The sequence below is a fragment of the Oreochromis aureus genome, linkage group 18, assembly GCF_013358895.1.
Source record: "Oreochromis aureus strain Israel breed Guangdong linkage group 18, ZZ_aureus, whole genome shotgun sequence".
Classification (NCBI taxonomy): Eukaryota; Metazoa; Chordata; class Actinopteri; order Cichliformes; family Cichlidae; genus Oreochromis; species Oreochromis aureus.
In genome coordinates, this window is record NC_052959.1 from 25,036,221 (window position 1) to 25,049,012 (window position 12,792).

General features: G+C 41.9%; 1 protein-coding gene across 6 annotated transcripts; it reads left to right on the top strand.

Moving 5' to 3' along the window:
- Positions 1–1,070: 1,070 nt before the first annotated feature.
- fubp1 (far upstream element (FUSE) binding protein 1) lies at positions 1,071–12,785 on the top strand. Of its 6 annotated transcripts, none has more exons than XR_005608969.1 (20): positions 1,071–1,250; positions 1,667–1,790; positions 3,578–3,613; positions 3,726–3,762; positions 3,858–3,904; positions 4,008–4,079; positions 4,171–4,228; positions 4,392–4,554; positions 4,647–4,745; positions 4,837–4,932; positions 5,024–5,126; positions 5,394–5,633; positions 5,965–6,125; positions 6,233–6,384; positions 6,471–6,547; positions 7,057–7,182; positions 7,509–7,583; positions 8,048–8,110; positions 9,464–11,742; positions 12,165–12,785. XR_005608969.1 is itself a non-coding variant. In XM_031731020.2 (20 exons), exons 1-20 carry the CDS (start codon positions 1,158–1,160, stop codon positions 9,867–9,869), a joined length of 1,989 nt encoding a protein of 662 aa, XP_031586880.1. In that variant the 5' UTR covers positions 1,073–1,157; the 3' UTR covers positions 9,870–12,785. The 6 variants fall into 6 exon arrangements, 5 of the variants coding, with proteins under 5 accessions (XP_031586879.1, XP_031586882.1, XP_031586880.1 ...); XM_031731020.2 differs by having other exon boundaries at positions 1,073–1,250; positions 9,464–9,621; positions 9,861–12,785; XM_031731019.2 differs by having other exon boundaries at positions 9,464–12,785.
- Positions 12,786–12,792: the final 7 nt, after the last annotated feature.

Below are 12,792 nucleotides of genomic sequence, written 5' to 3' on the forward strand. Positions count from 1 at the left end.
ATACATTTACAAAAGTGATATTTTTCAATTTAAGTGTGAGAATCTCAGGAGTAACAGATTTAATGTCGTGTTTAAAATAAAGACTTAGGAGTTAAAGTCTTCTGGAAGAACTCCTTTTCAGGTTCTTGAAGAGATTTACCTGAAAGGACTCTTCAGCTCTAAAAGTCAATAAGTCTCAGATATTTATCCCATAGTGCCGTTGTCACCTTAAAGTGGTCGTTGAGAGTTGCTGATCCATGCCTTGATCGTGTGAGTCGTTAAGGGTCACATAAGCAAGATGTGAATTCTTTGTGAGATCACCCTTATTGAGGGAAATGGTAAAGCTACAAAGAGCAAACAATATACTCACCAACAACAATACTAATAAGTAAAATTTACATTAAAAGTTCATATGTCACAAAAAAAAAAAAAAAGATGAGCACAGTGAAGTTTTGATCCCACTCAGGTTAAAAGATTTCCACGTGACGAACAAACTCCATGGGACATTTTGTCTATGTTTATAGTGCAAAGAGCTTCTCTGAGATTTTACCCTATCTGGCCATAATGTGAGTTGTTGACTTGCCTGGCAAGGGATTTCGTTATAGCTGGCACAGAACCTCAGCCTTACTGAATATTAAATAATAGTATTTTATGTCATGAAGATTCAAGCAACTTGTCTTCATAAACACAAGAGAAGGAGGACGTATAGAGGGTTGGTGTAACAGAGGAGGATACTAGGGGTGGATAGGAAGGCAACCCCTAAAGGGAGTAATCGAAAGAAGAAGAAGACTCGAGACACAAAATGGGCCGTCTGGTGGGCTGATTCTCCTGCAAAGCATAATTTAGCATCCGCTCGCTGCAACCTTTGCACACAGTCAAACACAAATGATACAAGCTACAGCAGGTCTATTGCACCTGTAAAATTTGATTTGTATGTTATGTTCATATTTTTTGCACTTTTACTCAAGTACAATTTTAAAAGACGTATTTCTACAGCAGTGCATTTCAAAGATCGTCTGACCCTTCTCCAAATCTCCTCTGGTGACACACATTTGAGGCCGTTATCGCGAGAGCAAACACTGAACCGCGAGTTTCTCGTGTCTCCCACCACCTCCCGTTTGTGAGACCGAGCCGCCATCTTATCGCGCCGAGGAGGAGAAGAGCAGCAGCAGGCAGATATGGCAGACTACAGCAACGTGGCTCCCCCGTCCTCAAACGCCGGTGGCGGCATGAACGACGCTTTTAAAGACGCTCTGCAACGAGCACGACAGGTGAGAAGACGACTACGGAATCACTCGTGCTAAAAATATCCCGCAGGCCGGGAACGGATTGCGAGTTTTCGGCGCTTTCTGTCGTTGTGCTCTGAAGGTAGCTAAGCTAAGCTAAGCTAACGTTGCGTTACTCTGAAAACGAAAACAGACGGGAAAACACAAGAGATCGCAGCTTAGAGTGGTTAAAAAATAAGATAATATTTATCTAAGTTAAATGCAAGCTGGTGTTTTTATGTTGTATCAAAATTAACCGATTTGCTAAAGTGAAACCTGAAGCTCCCCTTTGTTGGACTTCCGGCTAGAACAGTAGGCCGCGGGCAGCACGCCTCTCCTCTCCAAACGCACCTTAAGAGACGCGAACAACAGATACATGATCTCGGGAGCTCACGTGTTTTCTTGTTATTTTTTGCTTTCAGATCGCAGCAAAGATTGGCGGGGACGGAGTTGCGGCACCCCCGACGAACGAGTTCGGCTACGGGGGCCAGAAAAGGCCCCTGGAGGACGCTGGTGGGTATTTTCCCATGCCTAACCTGAATATCGGTCAGTGGCTCAAATCGATCTCAATGCAAGTCTTTCTAGTTAATGCCTGCCTTTGTGTTTTGTTTTTTAGCAGCTGCTGAAATGCATTTTATTCTGTTTTAACGTTCATAACCCAGCATTAAATCTGTTTTTTTTAATCGTTTTTTCCTCTCAGTGTGAATTTTCACCTTAAGATCTAACACTGTACATTATTACTAACCAGTTAAAAGGCAGCAGTGTGTTGCACATGGCATGTGTTTAGGGTGATGGTTTTACCTTATCTTCTAATGTCTTGTAAATATTTTAATATGTGTCAAATCATTTTTTTGATTGAGTGGACCAGACTGGAGGCAAATATTGGTTAAGGTGTGAGTGGGTGTAATTAGTTGTTTTACTAGCCTATAAACAGGTTAAGTAGATGGGTTTTTTTTGGTGGTTAATTTGGTCCAAAATGAAAGCATGACAGAGTTTCCAGTTTGCTTGGTTCACACATGTACTGATTATAAAGTCTGGAAAAGATTGGGGGAAAAAATCATGGCTTTAATTACATTATAATGCTTAATCTGGGTTTATTTATTTAGAAACTTAACATAAAATTAAAAAAAAAAAACTGTGTACTTCACAAAGAAATAAGACAAGTTAACACACAGACACAGTTATTAACTCTAACTTCCTCAGCATTCAAGTTGTTGGGGTATGCGCCGACCTGACGTGTAGTTGTTGTATGTAGAAGGTTATGGTTCCAATAATTACGTTGTAGCCCTGGCATGGAAGTATGATTTATGTGGAACTGAAAGCACCTTCAGCACACTTGGGTCTAACGCTGCTTTGTATTTGCCTCAGATGTTGGCGCTGGGAGTGACACTCCTGAGTTTAGCGCATTCCACTAGCGAAGGCTGAAAAACAGGATTTGTTTTGTTCCTCAGCAAGGCAGAGCTATTAACGCATTACTAGCAGTGCAGCACAGTTCTTGTTCTACTTTTGTTTTGGGTTTTTCTTCCTCACTTAAAAAGTGAGTTGCAGCATGTTCCTGTATAGAGCCTTGTCACTGATCTCAGCATGGCTTATTTAGCGAGTCGCAAATCCACAATGTTGATTTACAGATTACGACTTTTACAACTTTTCTGTTGCTTATGTTCACTGCCACCATCTCGGATTGTTACGTCGGGGTTAGTGGGACTGCTCGGGGTTTCTGAGTTGGAAAACTGACTTGGGGGGTGTTCTTCTGAAAATTCTGACATCCACCTTGAACAGAAATGCGCTATAATTCTGGAAACAATTAAACTCACCCACCTGCACACGAGTACCTGAGAGTTATAATCGGGTTATAGGCACTGATCAAGTCAGAACTGGGGTTAACAAACCATTGAGAGCTGAACAAATACAGGGATTTTAATGGTGATTTATTTCTAATTTGGAGCCAATTGACTTCATTACTGGGGTAATAAGTGCAAGGACTCTGGCTGCTTGAATAATCTGTCAGATAGAGCATTACAGTGCAGATCTGTGTTGCAGAGTTTTGTTGAATTATGTTAAACAAAACTGAGGATTTAGCATCAGCGTTGAGTAGGACTAAACATCTGCAGATAGGATATCAAGCCAAGTATGCATGCAGTAAGCTGGCAGATGAGCGTCTAATCCAGCTGTCTAAAATGTTTAAATTCCACGTAGTGTTGACAAATGAGTTTTAGATGTGTGAAATCAGTGTTTTGTTTTGGGTTTTTTTTTTTATTGGAGGGAGCTAATAATGTGATGTGGGGTGGGAATAATGAGAGGTACTTACAATGCCTATGTCATTTTTTTCACAGACCAACCAGAGACAAAGAAAGTGGCTACAAATGATGGTAAGTGAACTGAAGGTGCAGTTGTATTTACTACTTAGAAAAGGCCAAATATGTGCAGGAATGTGAAATTTGGTATTTGTCTTCTTTTGGCTAATTGGTCGTCTTCTTGTAGCCTTTTCAGGTATCGGAGGAATGGCTGGTCCCCCAAGGTAAACAGACATTATCAATTTACACATGTTCACATACTGTGCTTGGCTTCATTGTATTATAAAGTTTATGTTGATTAATCTCCCGTTATCCTAAGGTCAACATCAGAAGAATTCAAGGTCCCAGATGGCATGGTTGGCTTCAGTAAGTGTTTGTTTAAAAAATAAAAAAAACCCATAAACATAACTTCTGTGCTCTTAGAATTTGATATTTATACTTTTTTTTTTTTTCTCATTGGCTGTTATAGTTATTGGAAGAGGAGGTGAACAAATATCACGTCTCCAGCAGGAGTCAGGGTGCAAAATACAGATTGCCCCTGGTAGGTTTGGATTTGCTGCCAGTGCGGAGAAGTCGGAGCATACCAACTGTTGTTGGAGGGTTTTGTGTTTACAGTGTCTTCTCTCTTGTAGACAGCGGAGGGATGCCAGATCGGTCTGTGACATTAACAGGATTACCAGAATCAATCCAGTAAGTGTCACCCCTGTTTCATATGCAGAATTCCTGTGGAAGTTAGTGTGGGCAGTAATGTATTTTTGACCAAAGTCCAAAAGTTGCTATTATAATTTTTGCTGTAATCAAGCAGCCCTACTATCCGTCATTAAACAAAATGATAATTTTTTTCTCCCTTCAGGACGGCAAAGAGGCTACTAACAGAGATCGTTGAGAAGGGGCGTCCGGCCCCAGCGTTCCACCACAACGACGGCCCAGGAATGACTGTTCAGGAAATTATGGTACCTGCTTCTAAAGCCGGCCTTGTCATTGGCAAGGGAGGAGAAACCATCAAAAGCCTTCAGGTGAGCCTCAAGTCAAAATGAGACAAAAAATATAGAGATAATTAGATGTAATTGCTACTGACTCACCTTTTGTTTTATTTTCTCATTTGAAGGAACGAGCTGGAGTGAAAATGGTCATGATCCAAGATGGACCCCAAAACACAGGTGCAGACAAACCACTACGCATTTCAGGAGAACCTTTTAAAGTTCAGGTGAGACTTCAGTTGGTATTTTTTTGTTGTTGTTGTTCCAAGTCTTCTATATGGAGGCTGTACTGTAATAATGTGTACTTTGTCTCCCCAGCAAGCCAAAGAGATGGTGATGGAGCTGATTAGAGATCAGGGCTTCAGGGAGCAGAGGGGCGAGTATGGTTCAAGGATCGGAGGAGACAGCTTAGATGTGAGTACTTGACATTTGTTTAATTCATCATGTTGTTGACCAGGGTTTTTGGATCGTGTTAATTTTGCTTTTCTGCCCTCTTATTGTTCAGGTTCCCGTCCCACGTTTTGCAGTAGGAATTGTTATCGGGAGAAATGGAGAAATGATCAAGAAAATTCAGAATGACACAGGCGTCAGGATTCAGTTCAAACCAGGTGAGCAGCTAACATGACATTCATGAAGTAAATCAAGCAGTTTAAAATGGTCTGTGATGAAAACTCATGCACCACGCTGACAAGCTGATGTATAACCCCAACCCTATGATCTGAGACCTGAACACATGCACATTGCATCGCTAGTTAGAGGCATAATTAGAGGAAATACTAGAAAAGTATACATTTGTTTAATGTGACTGCAATAATAGATATCAAAGCTAAAATTGTGCTTCAGTTGTCTCAAATCGCCCTCCTTCCTCTCTCCAGATGATGGCACCACACCAGACAGGATAGCGCAGATCATGGGTCCCCCTGACCAGGCTCAGCACGCAGCAGAAATCATTTCCGACCTGTTGCGGAGCGTCCAGGCTGGAGGACCTCCAGGGCATGGAGGTGGCAGGGGACGCGGTCGCGGTCAGGGCAACTGGAACATGGGCCCCCCTGGTGGCCTCCAAGAGTTTACCTTTACAGTCCCGACCATGAAGACTGGTCTGATCATTGGGAAAGGTAAGTCGCTTCTCAGCAGCAGTGGGGCTCGAGCTCAGTTATTAAAACAAACTTTAGGAGTGCAGTTCACTCTTAGAAATCACCTTATGGAGTAAATAATAGTTTAAAACGTGTATGGTCTGTGATGAAAACTCATGCACCACGCTGACAAGCTGATGGATAACCCCAACCCTATAATCTGAGACCTGAACACAAAAGTGAGAGTGACACAGTGATGGTAGAGAGATGAGAGAGACGCCCCAGGAAAGGGTCAACCAAAACTGTTAACATGTTTTGCTTCCTGTAGTCCGGTCTCTTTTAAAACTCTGACCATGTTTGCGGACTCTTCCAGGTGGTGAGACAATCAAGGGCATCAGCCAGCAGTCAGGAGCCAGAATCGAGCTTCAGAGGAATCCTCCGCCCAACGCTGACCCCAACATTAAGATGTTTACAGTCAGAGGGTCTCCTCAGCAGATTGACTACGCCCGGCAACTAGTAGAGGAGAAAATTGGGGTGAGATGACTGTTTTTACAGTTAGCCTCCATGTGAAGATTCTGGAATTTTTTAATTAATTTTTTTCCCGCCGCCTCTTATACTGACCGCACCGTTTCTCTGTTCAGGGACCTGTCACTCCCATGGGTGGCCCACATGGCCCTCCTGGCCCACATGGAGGACCAGGTCCACATGGTCCTCCAGGACCACCCGGACCCCCTGGCGCTCCCATGGGTCCATACAATCCTGGACCATACAACCAGGGCCCACCCGGACCACAGTAAGTACAGTTGCCTCCTCTTTGATAGTAAGAATATCTGAACATGGCTGACTGAGAGATGATGGTTACTTATTTTCTTCCTTCAGTGGTCCTCCTGCTCCATATCAGCCTCAGGGATGGGGCAACGGCTACCCACACTGGCAGCAGGGCCAGCCTGATCCAAGTGAGTATTTGCTAATGGGGGCATTTGATGTGAAAAGCCCTTTGCCATATTTTAATATTTGAAATCATGCTCAGTTAGAGAGTATATCTGTTAGTTATAAAATATAGCAACCAAAACAATGGAACAAACAGGATAAATGTTCTAAAGCGCTCAACTGTGACGTTTCAGGGCCAAGGAGCTCTGTGCTTTGTTTTTTAACTATGAATTTGCACTCTGGGGAGAAGCAGTGCCCCCTGTAGGCACAAAAAGTAATTACAGAAGTAAATGCTCTTTATTTTAAGTATTTTTATTGACACTCGTTTTTTTTTCCTTGAAAATATTTGCTTTCAAAATATTATAGTATTTGAGTTTTATGTGCTGAAACACAAGTATTGATAACATCAGTTACATGGTGTCTTATTACAGTTGGCTAGCATTAGCCTTTGCGCATCTTCAGTAAGGCACAACATTGCTGCTGCCAGAATGAGTCCTGGCTGTTGTGTGGTTACAAACTTGTTTATTGCGTGCAGATAAAGCAGCAGCGGATGCCAACGCAGCAGCATGGGCAGCGTACTACGCCCAGTACGGCCAGCAGCCGCAGGCTCCCATGACCCCGACCAGCGGAGCGCCTGGCACCAGTCAAGCCAACGGCCAAGGTAACCGGAGTGTTCGTTCACTTTAAGCAAAGCAGAGGAGCAGAAGAAACAGAAAGAGTTCAGACAAGCCCAGTGTAGTTCAGTAGACTTACTTGATAGTGTGCTGTGCTCATGTCTTATTTGTGTTACTAACAAACACAAGTTGGTTTGGTTTCACCTTTTAAATGACTTTGCTTTTGCAGAGCAGCTTTTTAACATTTTTTTAAATACCCCAGGAACAGGGTAGTTTTCCTCCACCACCCCTAGGCTGACAGCCCAACCCAGGCAGGTGGAGGACAAACTGCTGAGAATGATTGACTAATTACAAGTACCGTTTTCTTTAACAGGTGACCCACAGGCTGCAGGTCAGAGTGGACAGGCAGATTACACCAAGGCCTGGGAGGAATATTACAAGAAAATGGGTATATGAACGTAGTTTCAGTGTACACCTCTTAACACAAGACAGTCTAAACAGCCCTCGGCCATTCAGTCAGCTTCTTTTTCAGGTCTGGGTATTTGTGAGCATTACTAACCTGCCGTGGAGCGTTTTCAAGTGTGCCTCCACTTTGTTTGACTTTTGACGGCTGTGCTGTTTAGACTGCGACACTTTGACTATCTGCAGGACTGCTGTGGACACAGATCCACCTTTATCAGCTCAGAGTAGATTATTTTCTAGACTAAGTCAGGGCTTTATCCACACTGATGGCACAGTCTTCCATGTGCTATGAATGTTTTACTGTTACTGTGTGTGTGTTTTGTGGAGTTAAATGATGAGTGTTTGACTTGTGGGGTTGTGCATATAAGCAATGTAGGGTCATTGTTTATGTTTTGTGGTTCGATTTGATGCTTGAATGCTCTAACGTGTTTCTTCCTTTTCACTCTGCAGGTCAACAGAGTCAGCAACCTCAGGACTACACGAAAGCCTGGGAGGAGTATTATAAGAAACAAGGTGAGTGCTCGAGCAGGCTTTTGTGCTAAAACGTGCCGCAGAAATGTCTGAAACCCTATGCTGTAACTCTCACTGCCACCCGACATGCACATCTGTAGAACGATGTGACTGGTTTGTTAACTCCTCCCCATTTCCACCTTCTCTTTCTTCTGCTGGAAGAGTTATAAATGCTGGCGATGTTTACTTGCACATGCTGCATCATAGACTATACATTCATTCAACTAAGCGTTAAGACCAAGATCATCATGCTTTAGTGTATATAGTATAGTAGTATAAGAAACTAAAGCCTGGTGTAATAACCCTTTATTGTGGTTTTGGATGCTAGCATGGAGGAAAACAAGCCTACTACTCCTAACACAGCAGACACATGGGTGAGATAGGTTAGGCTTTTGTCTAGTTAAATAACATCTCATCGCCCCTCCAGCTCTAAGTATGAGTGTGTTTGATGTTAAAGGGCGGTTGCCTCCACAAGCAGCCCTCTTGCTAGTAGAGTTGCTGTTCTCGCAGCCGCCCAATAGAAAGGAAGAAGGTTTCTGACCCGCCACCAAGAGACCTCAGTGGCGGGTTCGTTCCCCTTCTTATAAATGTAATCTGACAAGATTGGAAGCATTTATTGTGGCCTGAATTTTTTTTTTTGTTCCATTTTTACAATTTATTTAATAGTAGCTGAATGTATGTTGGGAAAGCTGTGTTATGTCTAAAGGTTGTTAATATCCTTTGTCCTGTTCTTGTCTGGCCGTTCTGCTTTTTATACTTCTACTTCTACTTTTTATACTTTATACTTTTATATTCTTCTTCTTCCTTCTTCCCCTTCCCCATATTTGTTATTCTCTTACTGATTTAATTTCCAAAACTAAACCAAACGAGTAGATATCTTTCGGCAGGGTGTTGACTTGACACTTATGAGGTCAATTTAATGTCCGAGTTCAAATCCTGCATAAACCGACGACATAACCATTAAATGCAAAGTGCCACGCTCAGTGACACATACAAGTTAATTTGATTCCGGAGGAATGTGAATAATGAAACTTGTTAGACTGGCTTGATCTTTTTTTTTGGAATTCATATTAAAGACTCATTTGCATGTTTTTTAAATTAAATTATTTACTTTCAATGTCTAGCAAATGAGTCACCAGGAGCCTCCCTAGTTGAATAGCTGCCTTGTTGGCTTGTGTAACTAACCCAATGAGGCATATTTGGCCTTATATTCCTTATATTTTAGTTGTATAAAAAGCATTCATGAATTTTATCATGGTGTCTCTTAGGTGAAATGAGAAAACTTCAGACTTGATCTTGAGCTTCTTGGATGTACAAACTTTTTGTTTTTTTCTCTATCATTTCTATCCCCTGCAGGTCAAGCGGCCCCTCAGGCCACAGCGGCAGCGGCTGCCTCTCAACCCGGAGGCCAGCCGGACTACAGCGCGGCCTGGGCGGAGTACTACCGGCAGCAGGCCGCTTACTACGGCACGGCCAACCCACAGCCGATGGGCGCGGCACCACAAGCTCCCCAGGTACACCCGCCCCGATAATAATGCGCTGTCCACATTCACGTACACTCAGTCGTTTTGCACCGTAACCCGCTTCACTCCTCAGGTTTTCACAGGGCTCCGGTGACCGCAGCAGCCTCACAAACTTAACCAAAACCACCTTCCTTCCTACACAGGTTTTTTAGCTTTTTATTTTGGGAAGCTGAGTCCACTGTTTCTGCTGTTAACATGCAATGTATCTTCTATGTATTTCTTCTGCACAGGGCCAGTAATGTGAAGTGGACATAAAGTAAATGCTACATTGTCGAAACAAAATCCTTTGTTAAATGTTTGGATGCAGACGCCTTGATGAAGATCTTAAATTTCCTTGGTTTGAAAGTGTTTCACATAGATGGCAGATTACCCGGCGAACACGTCCTCTTTGATTTTTCTTTTTTCTTTTTCTTTTTGTTATTCTTTTTTTCTTGTAAATGCTTTGTTTTTAGTGAGGTAATTATACATATGGTCATTCCAGCCCTGTATCTACATTAAATGTGGTTAGAAGTCATGTTTATTAAACTGTAGACATTACCATGTAAAATCATCTCAGTTTTAAAAATTGCTCTTGCCTGTTGTGTTTTTTTGCAATAAAACAAACTGAAACCTCCTGTGTTGGTAAGTTGGGGTGGAGCTGTATTTCTGTATGATTGTTTTTGTTTTACCGTGAGGCCGCTGAGCAGGGGGGTGGGGGGGGGGGGATAGGTGGGGTGGGCGTTGTAGTTTGAACTGATTGTCCAAAACCAAATTGTGCTGTCCTGTCTCTCTCCAACTGTCTATAAGACTCGTAGTCACATTACTTGCGTGCAGTGATGCCGGGTGGTTCAGACTTCTTGTTATTTATATATTTCATATTATTTCTGACTCTAGCAAGTAGAAAAAAATGTTTGTCACGAGAAAGCCAACGGGTATCTGTGTGTCGTGATCTCATGCATTACCTGCGTTGCTGTGGCACTCCTTCTCACTTTTTGCATTGGTTGCTGATATTGTTGAGGTGTAGTTTGCACTGTATATACATATATATATTATTTTTTTGCTGCCTCCCTTGATAGTCACTTCCTCCTCCACAGGCAAGTTTAGAAAAGCGGTAAGCCAAGTATCCTTCTCAACATGCGGTTCTAAGAAATGTTGCATATTTTTAGTGTTATATATCCATCTACCTTTTGTGCTGTTCTTTTTCCAGGACAGTGAGGTAAAATTGTTTTGAAAAGGAGAGAGGGAGAGAAAAAATGCATTGAAACTTTTGTCTTGCCCAATTGTGAACTCACATGTTTACACTTGTCTTTTTTTGAAAAGAATGTTTTTAAAAATATAAAACAATGCAACAAAAAGTGGTAGATGTTGTAGGGTCTGGGGGTGGCTAAGCAGTCGGCATCCATCAGTTGAGCCCTCCTGTAATGTAAGTACAAAAAAACCTGTGATTTGACTTTGAGAAAGAACGCTTTATAAACTGCCAACGATGTAGTATTTTTTTTATTTTTTTCTCAAATATTGCCCTTTCCCCTTCCCCCCTCCCTCCTTTGTCTTTGGGTAAGTATGAAATGTTCTCAGGAGAGGCTTAGCGCTTCAGAATGTGATGATTCTTGTACCACATGTTTCTGAGATTCTCTTTACTCAGTCTCCTGTAGATTGTTTGTGTAGGTAGTTGGATTTCTGAACTGAGGTCTGTTACACTGCTGGTAGGAACTGTTTAAGGATGTCCATGTTGGGGTTTTTTGCGTTCTGAATATTTGCCAACGTGCCATTGTGTAGTTGATGTCTTTTTAAAAACAAAATGCCATTCATTGCAATATATTTGCTTAGAAATCTCCTGCATAACTCCAGCGTAGCATGCTTAGGTTTCTGCTGATAATCTCTCTCTAATATGTCCTTTATAATAAGCATGTGGAATGCTAGTAGTGGAAGTGCTGCTGATTAGCTCAATATTGATGACTTTTTTTCTGAATGAGCACTGCTGTGAAAGGCTGTTAATGTTAAAGTCCAAACGATCTCTTTGACTGCATTGTTCACTGACGGCAAAGAGTGCAATATATACATACATATATATATATCTGATCTTTGCAGTGTCATCCCAGACCTTGCACCTTAGGTTCTGCTGCAATAACACAGGTAAGCGAAACCTAAGGAAAACCAGTGTTTTTGTCCAGTGACATACATGCAAACAAATGCTTACCTGTGTCATTTAAACAAAAAGAAAATGTCCAAAAAATTCACAGCCCATTTTTTTCCATGAATGAACTGCATGATGTGAAGTTTTGACAAGTGAAAAGGTTGTTGCATAGGAGGTAATGTTGTCGAATCTGCTTAATATGATAATAGCCTCTATATTTGCACCCTGGTAAGTCTGAAAGTGACTGTATGTCGATGCTTTAGATTGACACTGGTGTAAAACTGCATGCTAAACTGCTAGGTCAAAGAAACAAAACGGTTCAATACATGATTTTTAATATTTTTTTTCCTGTCGTGGTGTGAATCTGCCCTTAAGTGCAGTGCAAATCTGCTATTGAAACGCCTTCACTTCTCGCTCACAGTGTTGGAGGATGCTGCAGGCTTAGGTCGTAGAATCAGGCCCGTGTCGTAGTTTGTCCCCCCCCCTACACACAAAAGGAGGAATCCTTTGAGTCTATCCTGCTGCTGAACGTAGACCGTTCAAGAGCTCCAGTGATAAGGTAAAAAACCCAAAAAAAACAGCAACCCAATGAAATTTAAATTCTTTGATTGCAAAAAGTGTTGGTTAGATTTGTTTTTGCTGCCCGGTTTGACTTGTCTCTTTTTAACCATGATGCCATAGTTTGTTTAGAGTTGTCTGAAAGTTGTTTTTAATCGCTGTGAATGCCTTCATAAGTAACTTTCAGCAGACAGGAATGTGCTTTAGAAAGTTGGACGAGGACAGGAACTTTGGGGTTTATCAGTTTAAAACACTTCTGTAGTCAAAAAGGTCACTCACTGTTTGTTTGGGGCTGTGCACACGTGAGACACTCAGTGTTTCAACACAGAGTTCGAGGGGTGTAGAAGACTAAACAAGGAGCATGCCTTAGAGGTAATCAAGGTTTCATGTGCTGTGTATAATCTATTGGTTTGTTTCTTGAATTTAACTGTTTTTGGTTTTGAAATGTTGCCATGTTCATTAAAGTTGTAACAAATAAACTGGACCATTGT

What these genes read in the sequence shown, in the direction of transcription:
- fubp1 (XM_031731019.2), top strand. Translation starts at nt 1,158, where the DNA reads ATGGCAGACTACAGCAACGTGGCTCCCCCGTCCTCAAACGCCGGTGGC. An exon ending in AGATGGCATGGTTGGCTTCA is followed by an intron (nt 3,905 to 4,007) that starts GTAAGTGTTTGT and finishes TGGCTGTTATAG; the next exon opens with TTATTGGAAGAGGAGGTGAA. An exon ending in GGATTACCAGAATCAATCCA is followed by an intron (nt 4,229 to 4,391) that starts GTAAGTGTCACC and finishes TTCTCCCTTCAG; the next exon opens with GACGGCAAAGAGGCTACTAA.